The 19,158-nt window shown below is 33.9% G+C and overlaps 1 protein-coding gene across 1 annotated transcript in view; it reads right to left on the bottom strand.

Annotated features, from left to right (window-relative positions):
- Positions 1–19,158, bottom strand: part of LOC150105764 (teneurin-a-like) — a 400,598-nt gene that overhangs the window by 9,252 nt on the left and 372,188 nt on the right. Inside the window, exons 23-24 of the mRNA XM_090394550.1 lie at positions 7,705–7,979; positions 4,473–4,775 (exon numbers count right to left, since the gene is read on the bottom strand). Of these exons, the coding sequence (XP_090250676.1) occupies positions 4,473–4,775; positions 7,705–7,979 (578 nt within the window). The remainder of the gene's footprint in view (positions 1–4,472; positions 4,776–7,704; positions 7,980–19,158) is intronic.

The raw sequence follows: 19,158 nt of genomic DNA, 5'->3' as shown, positions 1-19,158 counted from the left end.
ACAGGACAGGCGCAATTTACAGACACAAAACACTATTCATGGGTGGTGGATGGCGTTGTGTGTTGATGGCAGCAGTGTCGTAGCAGCAGTAGTATGCCCTTTTTTTTCCTCCTGCACATAATATTTAGCGGAATGTATTATTTTAGAGTTGTTTTATATTATAACGATTTGAAATTATTTAATATATAATACATATTTAGCCTTCATGGCTAAACAGCAGCAGGAGATCTTATATGTTTGATTCTGTTCACCGACTAGGAAAACTTTTTCTTGGCATTTTTTTCAACCAGTTCCCGATTTAGAGACCTTTGGAACAGGTAAGATCTTTCTCCATTCCACAAGAAACTGGTTTTTAACTTTGAGTCTCAGAAGAATCGACTTTAGAACACATAATAATACTGGTTTGGATTATTACCACAAGATGGTGGCAGCTGTCTGCAGTATTCTTGTTGCTAAGTGAGCAGATGAGTGCAACATTGTACTCTCATCCCTCGACGACTAGTCACCAATTAATTTTCAAACGTTAGGTCTCAAAGAAAGCCATTTAACTTCCTTTGTAGAGTAAAAGCCTACTTTTTTTTTCATATAATACTTTTTATAGTCCGCGCGGTTAGCCTAGTGGCTATGCGCTTCGCAACCATATGCCTGGGGAAGGAATGTCCTAGGTTCGATTCCCGTCGGTGACGTGAGGAGCTGAAGGATTTTCCTCAGCCATAGCCAAGCTAGCCAGTCTTGGGCGTGGACAGCAGGGTTTTTTCCCCAGTTTATTCTGGGGTTTTTCATCCCGCAAAGCAGGCAAACTGGCCTTGAGAACCCAACACTACAGGCCATATGATACACCGGGGCATAAGGCTGACCACCTTATCCTGTAAACGGAGTGAGGTCCGATGATCAATGGACCCTCGACACCGCAAGGTAAAAGAGGGTATAAGGAAGATGATGATGATGATACTTTTTATAATATTTAATAATTATATATAATTTTAAATTTAAAACAGTTTAATTATTCCTGTAAATTTAAGATATTTGAAATTATTATGGTATTTTTTTTTAAAAAAATATTTATAAGAAACATTCACCGCACTTTTCTTAGTATACAGTAGTCTATTCATAAGCACTGCACTGAACACAGTTTGGTTTACGACTCACATGAGATCAGAAGCAGAGTAAACAGCAAAGTTCTCACTCCAATTTCGCATTTTAGTTACTCGCAATGAATTTGTCTTTAAATATTTATTTTTACGAAGCAAAGAACAGACGCCTCTTGAGAACTTAAGTCGGATTACAAAGATATATATGCAATTCTATTATGAAATTTCGCATCCGATAAATAATAATTGGAAAATATGCTATGTAGTACATTTAAGGAAAAAAAATTGGATATGATTTAGCAACGCATGTTACACAGACTAGGCATCAGAAATATAGATAGATGGTTTTGTTTTTACGTAATTATCATACTTGAAAGAATGCATTATTTTATTTTACTGAATAGATACAACTATTGACATGGTAATTGTGAAAAAAAAAGCGCAGATAATAATATTACACCGACGCTTCATATTTTCTAATTTAAAAGACTATATATATATATATATATATATATATATATATATATATATATATATATATATATATATATATATATATATATATAACTATTGCTTCTTTAAATAATAATAGATTTAAATAATTAAAATAACGGAAGAAGAAAGTAAGTTGTAAATGGCTTATAAATTATACTAGAATTCTGAATTCTGATTGGTTCAATTGTAAGCATAGGATTAATAAAAAGCACTGCATTCTGGTTTTCCTATTAACTGAAAAAAATTTTTTTTCTTCAGATGTCCTCGAAGGTGTTAGAAAGCTTAGCACCGAATGTTGGATATACACCTGTGACTTATATATTTACATTATCTAATACAGTCAGCTGCATTAGATGATGCTTAATTGAACACAGCGGACGGTTTTTCATGCAACGTAGAGTCTTTCAGACAGCCAATATAAGTTGAAAACTCATTCCTTCGTTATGATTTACAGTTGTAGTAAAAACCTAGTGGCAGAATTTAATTGCATATTTCAAAGTAATAAATTCAAATTTGACGCTTAAACCGCATGTTTGTCATTATTAAAATATTGTAGTAAATTTCAATGATTCTAAAGATAAAGTATAAGTCAGCCAGTCTTCTGTAAATGGCTTACAAAATTGTGGGTCCGAACATTGAGACCCCCAAAGCACTTCAAAACGCTGCGTCAAGCTACCATGAATAAAATACTTGTACAATGCCGTACGTGGCAGAAAGAGACATGTATATTGATGGCTTTAACGTACTTAAATGATTGTCACTTATCACTTAAAAAAAAAGAAGAAAGAAAAAAAAAGGTGAAAGGACGAACAGAGAGGACAAAGAAGAGGGAAAGTTACTACTTTATCTCGAAGACTCGTGCTTGCGTTGTATGCATGACTGGCGATGATAGAGTATTACTTTCTTCCAGGCGAATAATTCTCTAACGAATCTACCAGGCGGAGCATATCCATTTACTTGTAACTCTGAGAATAACTCGTAAATCTTCTTTACAACTGCAAGAGGACGTCAGAGTCGCTAGAAACAATTACTGATGCTTGTTCATTTTGTGGCAGTGCATTAGTGAAATGTGTGTTGATGTGTTAACATTGGTCTGCATATAAATCAACACTGGACACCGAAAGGTAATTCGTCCAAACAGCCACTGCGTGCACATATAATCACTGACCATACAGTTACTGGAGCCATATTGAGAATTTATGGCGTAAGTTTTGTGAGAAAGTAGTTCATTTCTGGAGATTCCATGAATACTCGACTATACCTGTGCTAGCGCTTATTAAACTTGAAATTTTCTTATTTTCTGTTTCTATAATCTGTAAAGGCGAAGGGTGTGTGTGGGGGGAGATCTTTATTTCAGGCCTGCCAGTTTATGAATATAAGAATTAACTGGCTACAGTTGTAGCCCATTGATTTGCTATCAAGGTTCAAGTTATGTTTGTAATAGAAGTAGTAGTATGTATTACTGCGTAGAATTACTGAAATTGAAATTATTTCAGCTTAATTTATTTTATTTTTATTTATCGACTTATATTTTTTGAGGGAATTACCACAGTGTTTGTTTTAAGTAATTTGTTAGTATTTTTGAAAATCTAGACAAGCTATCATCCACTCTTGCTATTTCCTCCATCTCCGAAAACTTTTTTCTTTTTTTTTTTTTTATTCTGCCAAAGAGACAAATCGGTCGAAGAAACGCGCACTTAGTTAACAGACGTACACTTACTGGTTTCATAGTCTTAGTTGTAAATACAAAAATAAAAGCAAATAAAAGATCCTTTTGTCCTCTTTGATTGATCTGCTAAAGCATGACCGATACGATAAATTAAGCTAAAGTGTAATTATTTGTAATACAGTATATACATTTGGCCTAATCTACCGCGATACCGATTCTTTGCATTTAGATCTTCATAAGTATTTAAAATATTTCGCGGTTTTGAACGCTACACTTCAGAAATAGTGATATACATGTGTTAATTTATTATATAAAATATGCTGATTCTAATACATACATCTTCACTAAATTATCGAAATTGGATTTAAACATAATTTAAGTTCTCAATCAAACAACACTCATAAAATTTGGTGACAGGTTCATCGGTACATTTTTTTTCATAATAAAGAATTAAACAAGACATTTTTTTTTTATACAAGATATATCTGGAAAGAATAGCGATATGTTATTATTATTATTTTCGGTCTTCCTCCAGATACTAAAGTGTATCAAGAGTGGCAGCGATAACAGTTCCACGAATTGTTATTAAATGTGTTCGAGGTCGGTTTTTATATTTGATAAGCATATTTGTATGTTTTGTATCTTAGTTAAACAAAAACAAAACAAAATATAAAATAAAATAAAACAATTACTCGCAGTCTTGATACAGCAAGTATATCTCTTAATCAAAATTTTAAGTTAATTCTTATTATTATATTTTAAGCATGATTTTATTTTTCTTACTTAATACTATTTATTAGTGTTCTTTTTAAATTTATTTATAATTTATATACTTTACTTTGGAACCTGGCAGTTCCCCCCCCCCCTCCCACATACAAACACAGAGAATCCTTAATAATAAGAATAAAATATTATTGTAATTATATATTTCCTATCCAGTATATTATTATTGGAGACATGATCATCGTCATAGAGACTCACAAGTCTCCATGAGGTTAAGTATAGTCAAAGCTCATCTACCCATTTTAAATTACATTTTAAAAAAGTTTTAAAAGTCTTTAGCGAATTCATTATGTATGGTAAGATTCGCAACACTGGATACACACCGTGCAAGCCCATTTTCTGTGATGTCAATAACGCATGCGCGGCATTATCGACAACCCTGTCAACAGTAAGGATAGATCAAACTAAAAATAATACTCAGCGGTCGAACTTACCACAGTTTTTCCATCATAGCTGAAGCGAAGGGCGGAGTTATCTGGATATTTAATCTCTGCTAGGTGACCCATTCTGTCGTAATTAAAGATTTCCGCTAGTGGGCCCTGCTGCCAGCCCGACAATCTTCCAAGACGATCGTACATGACATTGAGCGGAAGGCGAGTCTCTGTTGGAAGCCACTGGATAGGTCTGCTGAAGCTGTCGTATTGGACAACGAGGAAAGGTCGTCGGGAACTGTTGTAGAGAATTTCCCTCGCTGCAACCCAGTCGTATTCCATGGTTAGATATTGCACGTCATTCACCTAAGGAAAATGTTTAGAAGTCAAAATGCTTTCAGAAAACACCGAGATTAAATCATTGCCCTAAACATCTGGAAACAGCGAGAAGTTTAATCTTCTTATTTTTTAAGAGGATTTCTTTTAATTAAAAATTATGTTTGTTTACTGAAATATCTGTTAGTCGCACAAGTTGGCCACCGCTCTCGACGCTTTTATACAAATAATATATTATATTATAGCTTGTTTTGGAACAGTGAGAAAAAGAGAGAAAAAAATAAATATCAGGTTTGGTCACCCACGGCTCTTAAACCTGAAACTTCAGCAAAAATACACTTCTGCCAACATATTTAGAATCTTCTGCTCTTCTTTCCCCCAAAACTTTAGCTGGTTTATTCACAGAATAATAAACTTGTTAATAGTTAACAAATTCATTCTTTCTTCTGTTACACTTGTCTACACGCGACACCGTTGTGTTATCGGTCTTGTGATGCCCTGTGTGTGTTTGAGTCATTATAAAAAAAAAAAAAGTCTAACTTCGATTTGCCGAAAAAGAAAATAGGCATCGTAGCTTGATTTCCGAAAATTTGCCTTTTCTAATTATTGCTCAGATAACTTTGTTACAGACTCGGGAGCATGGCATCAGTCTCGTGCTGATATAGGGAAGGACTTTCAAAGCACTTTATCAGTTCAATGGGGAAAATATCGGTTTAGGATTCCCTGCTAATAATTAAATAGGTGGAAAACTACTTGGATCAGCACACCAGACGAAACAGTATATGTAACCTTACTTTCGAAAGGTGGGGTAAAAAAAAAAAACGTTAACGACAGTGCAGAATTACTTGTTAATGTTAATTATTGTTAGCGTTAAGATTTTTATGGTAAATGTTGTTAATGTTAATTATTGTTAATATTAATGAGGTACCTCCTTAGCAATGGCGAGTGACGACGAAAATTCCCCCCCATTCGGTTGAAAAGACCGAGGTTAAAATTCCCTCCAGGACGCAGGAACCTTATGAGCCACCAGAATTGATAGCGTTTTTCTCTTGGCCAAACAGCAAAACCGCTCAGAAAACATATGCAGTTAAAACTTAATGCATTTTAGTCTCATAGTCTTTGCTTCAGCCATCAAATCAAACTAAACCAGTACACGTAAACTGGTGCATCGCTTCCAGAAAAGCTAGCTTGTTGGTATCTCCTGCGACTGCATGACTGTTGGGAGCAAATTTAACAATCAGCCTTTGTTTTTCTTGGAGCTGTACGTCTTATCCCTGACAACATAGATCTATCTAGTATTTGCAGATAATCTTTATAACAATGTGATTTTTTTTTTTTTTTTTTTGTATCTAGAAGTTTTCAGATCTAAAAATGGGAGGCAATAATGGAAGAATTCCGGTTAGAAAACGGCACTCAACGACAAGAAAGATTTATAAGTTTAGCCCATATAAACTGGAGAGGAACCACTGAAAACTTAAAAGTATTTGCTGTAGACTTAACTATGAGACTAGCGATATCGATATTAGGACGAAATATAAATCAAGAACTCAATAACCTAGGGTTTATTCAGCATGAAATAGTAGAGTCTTGTTTCGATAATCATCAAAGACTGGCTTGGTTGGCTGAATGGATAGCTCACCCATTTTCCAACTAATAGGTTCGAATACCGCTATGAGCAAAGATGTTTGTGATTGTTCTACTCATTCTGGGTAGAAAGTACATGCAAGCTTATTACTACTTCTTCTTCTTCAAGCAGAGAACCTTCACTACCCAAACTGAAGAATGGGATCATGCAGCAACTAATGAGATGTCAAATGTGAAAAAAAAAAGAAAAAAAGTGGTAATAGTGTTTGGAAAATGCTTTTTACTATTAGGAATTATGCCTCTTAAATTGAAATTATATAAACAAAGGATGTTTTTTTTTAAATTTAATTAATTTTTTGTCTATTCTGCAAATACACGAATCGAATCAAACGAAGTGAATTTTGAATTCGGCTTCAAATATATTCACATTTAGATTGGATTTCTTTTTAAACCAATGATTTTCTTTCGCATTGTTCTTTCATGGCACACAGATATTTATTAATATTGTGAATATTTCAAAATTCACTCGTTCGATTGAATTCATCTATTTTCAGAATAGACAAAAATTAATTAAATTAAAAAAAAAGACCGACCTTTGTTTGTGTAATCACAATTTAATTCATATTTATTATTAAAATTGAAAGGTCTTGTCAAAAGTAAAGCAGATCGTAGTAAGCATTCGATTAAAATCTACGTTTTAGGTAATTATTGAAAATTACTAGGCAGAGCTCGTGTCTTTTAAGTAGCACAAGTAAAGGCAACTCCGATGCCGAGAATTGTATTCTCATAAGCTCTCTGGTCTATTTTTCGAAACTTTCTAAGCTTTTAAATGGACTATCAAATAAGGATGGATTTATAACAACTCCTATTTCTATTATTTTCTAGCTTTTGGGTTTCAAATCTGGATACTATGCTATTGCAAATTTTTTTAATATTTTATTTTTATTTTTGTTTATTTTTTAAACAGATTTTATAATCCCTCCTGTCAAAATGGACAATTAATATTACGCTTAGGATGAGAGTAAATTTCACTGTAAATTGGTAAAGAAGCATGATATTTTCCAAACTGATTTTAGCTAAATTATGCATTGACTGTTTAAATCATAGTATATTTAATAACTTTTAATGTTTTCGTGATGAATCCTTATACATTTTATACACTTATTATGAATTTTTTTTAATAAATTACTGATTATTTAATATTTTATGAAAGCCAACATTAAATTATTAGGTAAGTTAGCTGCAATGACACAAAAAGAAATAATCTTTTTGTAATTTTTAAAAATGAAATAAACGTAAATATGTAAATATTGGCGCTAAAAACAATTCTTATATAATTTAGCAGATCAAATCATAAGGTTATACGGATACTTACCACCAAAACTCGCTCCACGGCCGATATACTTCTTTCCACTCGACTCCTTTCCTTGCGACTATATTTAACACCATAATGCCACTCTACAACAGTTGTGGGTTCTACTCCTTGGTACGTAGTCTGCTTTACGGGAAGAGGAAACATGCCTGCCTGTACTGGTAACATCTCCTGTAATACATAATGAGGTGCAGGTTCCCAAACTACTCCTTGTCTCCAAGGCGTTTCGATCTCAATGGCGCCATCTTGGTGGAGAGTTGCTTCAATTGGAATTCCTCCTGAAAACATTAAACGACGTCAGTGCAAGTCCTTTCATCTCTCTCTCTCTCTCTCTCTCTCTCCCTCCATAAAGTTACATTACTTTGTTGCCATTGTTGTTTTTGCTCTATAATGAAGTATGGTACTTGCTGTAAAAAGAGGCACCAACTTATATTGTCGTATAACTAAGTTTATAACGAATCCAGTTCACAAGCGCCATTACTTACAAATCATGTTCGTGAAAACCCGATATGGCTTACTTTTTCCGTTTCAGTAACATCACTTATAAATCTCATGGTTAGCTTTTTATTTTTATTTATTATTATTATTAGGTAGTAGTAGGTTGAACTGTAATATGCTGAAGATCAAAATTCCTTTTGGCGGAAAGTAAGGCACCGTACCGTTTTAGTAGCTGGACGAGTTTGTATGTCTTCATAGTTCTTGGCTACTTAAACCACTATAATTCCCCATTAAACTTACCTGTTTCGGTAGTTCGTTTTGTAAGCTACTGCTTCTTACTGACAAGGATACCGAAACAGGAATATTCGGAATATTCTGATTAACTGTGCAGAAAAGTGAAGCAACCCCCTGTCTAATAATTTTCATCTTGGAATGACTTACAGAATGTCTGTGCACGAATAACATGCACAGACTGATTACTATAAAGCCGTCTGTACAATTTTTGAAAAATCGAGCGTAATAGAGGATTTTCACAGTTCAGTTTGTTTTTTTAGTTTAGTGCAACATCGCAGGACTTGGTATTGATATATTGAGATCAATCTAGTGAGATCAGAAAAAAAAAAGTAAAATCCCTTCAGTAAAATATTTGGAAATCGAGAACTGAAAAGAGACGAAAAAAAAATTGCTTTCTGCAATGAAAGGACTAAACCGGAATATATTTGGACATTGAATAAAAAATATATAAACTAAAGCAATTTATTTAATTAAAGTGTTCATCTGTTTTTGTCTTTTGTACTGTCACGATGAACAACAACAACGTACTGCGTTTCTTTTCCTGCTTGTTTATTCTGTTTAGTTTAGAGCATTTAGAAAGCGCGCATAAAGAAAAAACTATTCTTACTTCGCCTACAATGCATACTAGTCGTTCCGAACTGGTAGCAGGAGTTAAAATTAAAAAAAAAAAAAAAAAAAAAAAGGCAAAGGTTATTTTCTTGTGCACTTCATTATTCTGGCTACTTTCGTAGCATCTTTCCTTTCCTTTTTTTTTTTTTTTTCACATTAAAGAAACGAAGTCGTTACTGACAGGGAGTTTATTAAATACATTTTTGTTTGGCGCTAATGAGCTGTTGTACAACTTTTAAGCTACAAAAAAAAATTAAATTCCTTGCTCTACTCAGACATACATGTGTGAAGACATTGATAGAAGGATAAATAAAAAAAAAACGAGGGAACGAGAATACTGTTCACTGTCATCTTATGACTCCTATATCTTTATTCATGATGAAAAGGTACATTTACTGATGATATCATTCGCCTTGCAATTACTCAAAAAGGTATTAGTTTTGTATAGATAAACATAGCGTTTTCCCTTTGCAACTAAAATATGATGTTCAGGTAACCTAGGCAACAGCCAAATGAATATTATCAATGATATTTCATAAAGGTTTGCAAACAAACAACAACAAAAAAAAAAAAAAAAACATGACGCATATATTATGTCTGTTGATTGCGCATGTTCTTCCACCGGTTAATCTATTTTGCAGCAGGGAGAAAAAAGACAAAGAGGAAAAATTCTACCAGCTTCCTTATGAGACTAACAACCTTACTTTCTGTTGAAAAGCCCTTAAAAATCCTCGCGTGGATTCCCAGAGTCTTTCCAATGGCTTTGTCGCTACTGATTACGCTATGGAGGTCGTTGCAAACCAAAATTGAACTTTTTTTTTTTTTTGTTTTGGTAGGAAAAACTGGTTTCTCTTCTCACAAACATATAGATAGATAGATAAACATAGATATATATATACACATCATTCGCATTCATTTGAGAACTAGTGTGATTCTCTTTCAAAACACTGATCTACTAGTGAGGTCCGAGATGGGTAATTAGTCTGATGAGTGATTCATGTGACCTTCCACAATGGTGACATGAGTTTCCAGGAGGCGCTATAGTTGAGAACGCATTTCCCCGTACGATCTGAACAACACACACGAGGCAACTAAACGCACAATAACTCAAGGCCTTAATTGTCCATATGTCAGTTCTAAACGAATCCTTTCAACTGAATCCAATCCGTCATCAATTTTGGAACCACATACCAAACGGAAGACAGTCAATTAGTAAGTCCGTTGAACAGTTGGATTGATCACTCTCTCGTATAGTATTCTCACTTGTTGCAAGTTGGCTTATATTTTTGCAGCCTAAGTGTTGTCGGATATTGAAAGATGTGGTTTGGCTTTCTTTGCAATGACAGCAAGGTTTTACGATTACTTGATTCTCTTAGCGGAGTTTCGATGAGTAGTGCTTATCGCAAATGAGAGAAAGTAGGAAGGATCTATTTTATTTTCCAATACCTGCATTAAAAATAAGATTTTTTTCACAGTTCTGAGCCAGATGATCTTAAACCGTAAGAGTTGATTCAGTTTTTCAATAATTAATTGATATCAGAATATAAAATTTGAAACGAATGCAAATAACAATAAGGAAAGATAGATTGAGAATTTTGACAATTCTATTGTTCATATTACTTTTTTCTTTAATCCGGCATTGATAACAGGAGAAGGTTGATAGAACATTTTATTGAGAACTTTACTACTTTCATGTATCTTTACGTACACTTAACATATTCGAGTCTTTTTGTCAACTATTTAGGTACTAACGTTACCATTATTGGTTTATCTCCAAACTTAGTCACATCATTTACTCCTTTCTCTCCTGATGAAGTCTACGATAAACATTAACGAAATTAGTAGAATTCGAAACAAAGCTGTTCTATCAACCTTCTCCATGTGGAATCAGATCAAAAAAAAAAGTAATGGTCCCTTATTCACAGAAGCCGGAGAGTCAAATGCTATTGCCCTTTGTATCCGATGAGAATAATAAGCAGCACAACAGACAGGAACGAGTTCTTGATCTGTGAAATCGCACTATTCTACACACAGAGTGTTGACGAAACAAATTAAAGAAAATTAATTGTAAACACGACGACTCTCTCGTTTCATATCCCAGCACTTTCAACTTTTGATGTGTCCAGTTAGAATGCAAGATTAATTTTGTGGGAGCACAGTGTTCAGACTAAAAGCATTCAGCTAATAAATCGTTAGAGTCTTCGGTAAGCTTCAGGGAATGGTTTGGTCGGGATGGAACACTGTTGTCCGACTTGACAGTAAAGTCCTCGGAGACAATCCATATCAAAGAGATGGTCTCTAAGGGATCTGGAGGGGAGTGATGCTTCTTCACAGGTCAGCTCATTTCTGTCTACTCTACTGTCATTCTCATCCGTTGCATTACAGGACAGTGAGACATTATTCTTATCTTTTATCTGCGTTACGTCTCCTTTTCTTGATTTGTGCCTTAATCTTGTCTGGTAAAGAATAAACACAACGTTCAGTTATATAAAATTTAATCTTTCAATTCAGCCTGGAATTATTTTTATCTTTCACACACAATTGATAATTTGTAAAATTTATCTTAGGTACTTTCCAGTTCTAATATGTGTTATATACATTAGAATATGAATCGAAAGTTTTCCCTTGGTTGATGGCTGGTGATTAAACACCGATTCTTTCAATCTGCAAGCTTCTTGTTCAACTTTAAGGAACTTAATCCATTATTTATTCAAAAAAAAAAAAGAACAAAGGAAAGAGAAAAGAAATGGTGAAGAAAATCCGTTGCTGACATTCTGGAAAATGATGACATCGTTATAATGGGATATAGAGCCTACTCTGCCTTTCGTAATTTAGTAAGATGCATTAACTTTTTTTTATATCTGTCATTTGTTTATGACAGTTTTTGTAACCAATTTTAATTTATCATAATTTTTAGAAGATCAATTTCAAGGTTTTTTTTTTTTTATGATGTGACATAAGTTCGGGAACCCTGAATAAAATGATCATCAAGTTGAAAAATGATTCAGGTTTAATTTAAGAAGGCAACAAGTGCAAAGGATGACACATATTTGGGTAAGAAAGCGTAAATTTGATTTCCAGAACTGTTTGGATTGCAGAAGGATTTGAATAATACTAGAATAGCAGTACGCGATTCAATAATTCCCCACAAAAGCTAATTTTCAACAGAACGTAGTTCCATTACTGATCGTTATATCCCATAATAACGATATAGAGCTTATTTTGTTTTTACTGCGATTGGCATAAAGTTTCCTACTTAAAATACTCCGGAAGAACTTATTTTCGCCTTTTACAAAAATAAATGCGAACGATTGGCGAAAATACATCATTGACTTCTACGTACGCTGATCTAGTTAGCAGATAAGATAGGACCTACGCTCTCCAACCTGCAAGACGTGGGTTCGAATTCCTCTGTGACATGGATGCTTGTGAATGCTTTTAGGTACAGATCGTTTTTATCTCCCAGTGTAAGACCAGCGTCTTGCTTATTGGAGGTCGGATATGACTCTTATGGATTATTTTGCCCTTAGTCTTCCACGGTGCCAATGTGCTACAGGTTTATAATGATTTGTGTATAGAATGCTCCTTAAAAATGTGATGTAATACGAAGCAATTCGTGATATTTTTTTTCAGAAAACTCCTTATCTATCACAATGCCATCTCTTCCTAAATTATTTTGATTTTCACGTAGCAGAAATAACGTTAATTTTCTTCTTTAGTTACAAATTAATATTTTATAGGACAATTCCAGTTTTCCACCTGGAGCAACCATTCCTCCCCTCTCCTATGGTTCGATGTTTATTACTTTTCTATGAAGCAAAGTTACTTGGCTTCAACATGGCCACTCTCGCTAATACATTAAGACGGCGAGGTTAAGTGAAATACCTTAATATTAATCTGTTTCTGAATTTTTAACAAAGAAAAAATTTCCCAGTTATTTTGATACTTACTCATAAATTATTAGACATCATTTGATGAAAGATCCTCATTTCTTCACGGCAGCGACGGGAATCGAACCCACGACATTCGTCTTCCATGACTATGGTGGCAAAGCGCATAGCCACTCTGCTAACCGCGCGAACATGAAATTTTATGAACTGATTTATTACTAGGCATTTTGTCTTCCAAAATTATCTGCTAGTTCTTATATTTTTCGTTTATAATGCAATTATATTAGGAAAGCGATATTATCTAATTGAATACATAAATTATTAAAATAAAACATTGAATAAAAACAAAACTGAAGACACTGTTGAATGAAGAATATGTTTATAGCTGAAAAATGCCTTCACAACTTTGTAATGGCTTTAATCACACTCACACACATCAGAAATGTGTAGATTTTAATAAGTTTCTTGCTGAAATTTTAATAAGTTGGACTTTTGATTGTGGAACATCGAGGAATGAAAACCAATAAATAAAGCTGAATCAAAATTCTTACGTTCTAAGAATTCGTTTGATGAATCTGCTAAATGTTCGGTCTTTAATAAAACTTTTCCTAACTTTACCTGCCCTTGGCTAATAAAAGGTTGAAAACCTCTATGTTAATGCAGTGGGTGAGTGCTGTGTATGTATGCATACAGAAAGGAATCCTATGGGAATGGCGTGAGCGATGACTGCTATCATTTGAAATTAATATATGCGCAATGCTAATGACAGGTCTCATCGGGTGAAAAATTGAAGTATGGACGGCGTGTGTGTGTGTGTGTGTCTGTGTGTGTATTGCGAAATAAGTTCAGCACAGGATATCCTGTTATTAAAGTTCAATTAGAATAAGGCATATATAATCAGTTATTGTACGATTTGCGCTTACTAAGTGAGTCCAGGAAAGATAGGTGGGAAAGTTATGATTAATTAGTCGAAGTTTCTCTCCGAGAAAATGAACGTACTTTTAATACTTGAAAAGAAAAAAAATACGCGTGTCTATAATTGTTTAATTCAAAATACTTTTGGAAACCAAGTACCTCCGCTTCCTATATGGATCGCATTTGCAGAGATTTACTGAAATAAAATACGAGAGCGAGAGAAATGACATTGGAAGATGAGAGGACACAACAACAGCGGCTGCGGAGAGCTGCGTGTTGTCTACAAAGGAGATCTAGGAACGCAGCACGTGCACAAGCAGGCAGACGGACGGCTTATGATTGAGTACCTTGGTCGTTTAGAATGTATATGGATGCATGCATTACCTCATGTTGATGGACTGAAAACAGGGAGTGACTACGCAAAAAAGCTTACTATATGAAAATGATGCAGCGTTTCGTGGATAGAGAGAGAGAGAGAGAGAGAGAGAGAGATGATATGTGATATGTAGAATGCACGGGCCAAGTGCGAAGCAGGAAGTCAAGAGTGAAGGCTGATAAAGCAGCTTATGGTGGTCTATAGACACTGATGGACTTGAAATGCAAAATTTTACCGATGTATGAAAACCCCGGGAGAAAAGAGGTATTTTCTTTAGAAAAGAATATAGAGATAAGTGGTACAGCAAGCAGCGAGATTGATCCGCTGATGAATGCTGAGAGGGTGTCTTACAAGTTCTCCAAACACAGAAGCTGCTGCGTGGTGTTTTGTCTGCATTTCGAACCCGGCATAAAACGCCAAAATAAAATAGTAGAAATCTCTCCAAACAATTCTTTGATCTCGGATCTTAGATGCTGTTTGATTTCATTGTTCATATTCATTCGATTTATAATTATGGAAAGATATCTTTGAAATCCCCATCGATCATTAATGTGTACAAGCCTCTGGCAATTGTGAGTCGATGTTGTTAGCAATTGTGAGTCTGTGCAATTCTTAGAGAATTGCACAGATAAATACAACGGAAGATCAATGTAAAGAAAATTCTCGTTTAAAATTACCGAATTACTTTAAACACGTTTCTTGATTAGAGATATAGAAAGTGGTAATTTTTTTTTACACATTAAATACATGCAGACATTTTAACCCAGTTTTGTTCCATTTAATAAAAGGCAAGAACATATATTTACCGGTTTCAAAATAAATAAAACAACAACAACATAATTTATGTTATTTCTTATTTATCTATGTTATATTAATTTAGCTTATATTTTACTCATGATATAATTAACATATTTTCCATATTTTAAATAATTTAAAATATTTTTAACACTAGTAACGTGGCATATACTTTTAAATATATCATATTCAATGAGTTTGGAAAGCTGCCTGTAGAAAAATAATATACATTCGAAATAAATGAAAACAAACTAGAATAATATCGTGACATTTAGAATAAGTGTCCAGTAATTATATTTATTCTCCGTTCTAATAACGAGAAATATATAATCTAAGCGAATCGGCACTGACACATTGATTAAGCGATGAAAGCATTTCTCAAATCTTTCCATTGTATATATTTTTTAATATCATTTATACAATCTATTATATAGTATATAATATTTATATTATCTTATCTTTATCATTTAAGTGAGATATTTCACTAATCAGTTGCCTTGCTGAATTACCCAGGTGATCACATGAACCCTAACAGAATGATGCACACAGTAAATAGATTTCTGTAGTAGGCATAGAAATTCAACCATTATTTTACAAAAACGACGGCAGTATTTTCCATCGAGAAACGTATACAAGTGGATTCGATAAAAAAAAAAAAATAGCCAAATAGGCGGGCGAGAAAAACACAGAGTTCGTGCACTCGCATAATCTAGTCAGCTATCGATAAAATGAGTGGTTAGCCGACTAGGTATGTACAGTCAACTAATTCCATGAAACCAGTATGTTATGTCTGTGAATTATGTGCGTTCGCCAGCTGGTTCATAAAAATCCCGAGAGAAAATATTCTGTCACCTCCTGCTAACTTATTATTAGCTAAAAGCCCTTATGAATTCTCTTCTCGTATCCTATCACAGTGCGCGCGTCTTCCGAAGAGTTATGTAGGCCCAGTAAAGTATCAAACCCAGTAATAGTCATTGTTTTGCTTAAAAAGGAAGTATTTTTTGATGATCAACAGGTAAAGGAAACAATGAATATATGACTTTGCTACCTCGGCTACTTTAAACTTGTTTCGAGATCTTCCGAGAATCTATACCCCACAATGAGATTCGAAACCATAGCTTGCTGGTACTTTTCATACTTTCATACAAAGGTTCATACTTATTTTCTACTGATGACATCATGTTCGAGGTTTCGAAATATTTAAAATATGCTAACCTGCAATATAGAATGAGATCCTTGACATATTCATTAAACGTGGAATAATAATAATAATAATAATAAATGCAGGATGATTAAAATAACGTTGTTGATTGTCAACCTAAATGTACAGTGAAAGTTTAAAATGCATCGGGTTTAACATTCATATTAGCTTAGCAGGAAAGAATAAACAAACTAGGTTTAGGCTGAAAAAAAAATAATAATAGAGAGAGAGAGAGAGAGAGAGAGAGAGTGTTATGATGTGGAAACCTTCTGGCACTGAAAGAAAGCTGTTGTCAGAAAATCGCGTTGTTTGTTCGGATTTATTTTGTGTCATGTTTTTTTTTTTTTTTTTTGTGTGTGTATGTCGCAGAAAGATAGTCATTTTATCTTTCGAATAGGATAAAAATGGATTGCTTAAATAGCGCTTTGCTTTTAAAATCATATAAAACAACCCGCAGTTGTTAATATTGACTTTTTTTTTAGTGAATATAATTTCGAAGTTTGTTTCAAAATCAAACAGATTTTTTATAAAGAGAGGCAGAGTGTATGGGGGGTGGGATAATACTATTTCCTGAATAAATCGCATCGACTTATTGATATTCGAGACCCGAAATCTTTCTTGAAAGCAGCTTTTAAAACACAAAAACACATTTACGATTTTAAACCTCCCCACAAAAAAGGGATTTAATGCAGAAAAAAAAACACAAATTTAAGCAGGTTTTAAATTTGAAAGTTGTTCGCGAAATCGAGGTATCCTTGAATGTATCCTCTTTTCCTTTCCAAAACGTGAAATGATTTTCGAAATTGCTTCTAGAGTTATCCTTTTCAACTTAGCATTACTACAGTGACTAAGATTATTATAAAGATTAGAAATTGGCATTATTGTTATCATCGATGTATATTTTGAATGATATCAATATCATTCAAAATATAGCGATAAATATATCAATATAGCGATAAGTGATTGGTTGGATGATTAGTACGTCAGCACGTAAATTTAATTGTTATTTTGACAGTAACATGCGATGATGTATGGTTAGTTAAAGCTGATTATTAATATGCATCTAGTAATGCTGAAAGTTTTAGTATAGCGATAGTACTTTCTTCTGTGTTTTTATATGTAAAACAAAAAACAGGAAATACAAATAAAAAAATAAAACTGGAGACCACAATGCTAACAGTCAGTGTATAACCAATCATTGTTGATCTTATACATATCCAGCAGGCAGGCAGTCGCTCTAAAATTGAGATTCTGGAGATTTATCATTCTCTTTCTGTTTATACTTCCTTACTTCTTTTGGTCTGTTCTCTCCATTTTGTTTGGTGTTCTTTTATGTTATCATTTACTGCTTGTATTTGTAATTTCTTCCTGATTTCATATTCTATCCATTCTTGTACATCCTTTAACTGCTCTGAGAAATTTCATTTCAGCTGCTTGCATTCATTTTTTTTTTATTTCCTCTCTAGCTAACTTTCTGAACTATGTAATATTGTTGATATAGCCATGCAAGTTCCCAAACTACTCCTTGTCTTCAAGCGTTTCGATCTCAATGGCGTCATCTTGGTGGAGAGTTGCTTCAATTGGAATTCCTCCTGATAGCATTAAATGATGTCAGTGCAAGTACTTTCATCTCTCTCTCTCTCTCTCTCAGGGGCGAATATTAGGGTGTGCAGTGCACATCCATGGAATAGCAATATCTGTGTTATTATATTTTTGCAGTTATACCTGCTAAAAACTTCCCTAATTGTTTCCTGGCGTGATTTCTAAAATTAAACACAATATACTTCATGAAGAGGACACGTTTCGACTCGTAAACATTGCATCACATTCGCGTTAATAGCTCGGATGTGCGGTCACAAATACATACACCATTCAGCCCTTTGAACAGACGTACAGATGGCGCAGTGGGTCAAATGCTTAGCATTTTAGTGGCTTTAAACCGCCCAGAAGGCGAGGCAGGGTGAACGCCGAGACAATAGCGCCTAGAAATCCCTGGTTGTGATTGGTTATTGTGTCAACCGATCCAATTAAACGTTGTCATTTGTCATGAGTTGCTGTTGAGTTTCATTTGTTTTACGTGCTTGAAGTGTGAATTGACGTGTTTAGAACATCGATATATACAAGTAATTTTCTATAAATAATTTAGAACTTTTTGTCCATATTTACATTGGGAAACAGTGTTAACAAACTACTGAATGTCCCGTTTTCTGCCAGAGCTTTCGCTGATTGTATGATTGATTATAGTCGAAGGATGTTAGAACTTGGGTATACATAAGTAAAGTAAAACGAGTTATTTCAGCCTTTCTTTGGCTCACTTCGGAAAAATAATAATTTCCCAAGCGATTACTTTTCCCGATTTCTTTGGGTATTATATGGCTGTATTTAAAAATCGTATCAAAATTCAAATTATCCATGTCTCACTCTGGTATTTACCAGTGATAATCTAATCTAAAAGCACAAAGGGTTTACCACGAAGCGTAAACCCTTTGTGCTTCTCACATAAACGGCGTGCATTTACAAATACAAAAATACAATAATTGACGTGAACTTTGTAGCGCAGGTTGCATAAGCCACACGACAGCACACCCAACCTAAATGGCCACCTGAAGAAATCTTGTGCAATTAGGATGAAACGTCGTGTTGCCAATTTCTTATATATATATATATATATATATATAAGAAAGTATACTAAATTCCTGTTACAAAATATATAGCAGAATCTTAAATAGCAAACTAATGAAATATTCTGAAAACTTTATTTTAGAAGTACAGAATGGATTTAGAAAAGGACGATCATGTATAGACCTGGCCTTTTGCCTAAAATTAATAATAGAGAAAAGAAGAGAATACAATTTAGAAACACATATTGCATTTATTGACTTTGAAAAAGCACTTGACAAAGTTAAAAGAAACATATTATTTAACATATTAAAAGAAAG

This window comes from Typopeltis vanoorti, chromosome 6 (assembly GCF_054136105.1).
Source record: "Typopeltis vanoorti isolate ZY-2024b chromosome 6, IOZ_Tvanoo_1.0, whole genome shotgun sequence".
NCBI classification, from domain to species: domain Eukaryota; kingdom Metazoa; phylum Arthropoda; class Arachnida; order Uropygi; family Thelyphonidae; genus Typopeltis; species Typopeltis vanoorti.
This window is presented reverse-complemented; position numbering and strand designations above follow the sequence as displayed.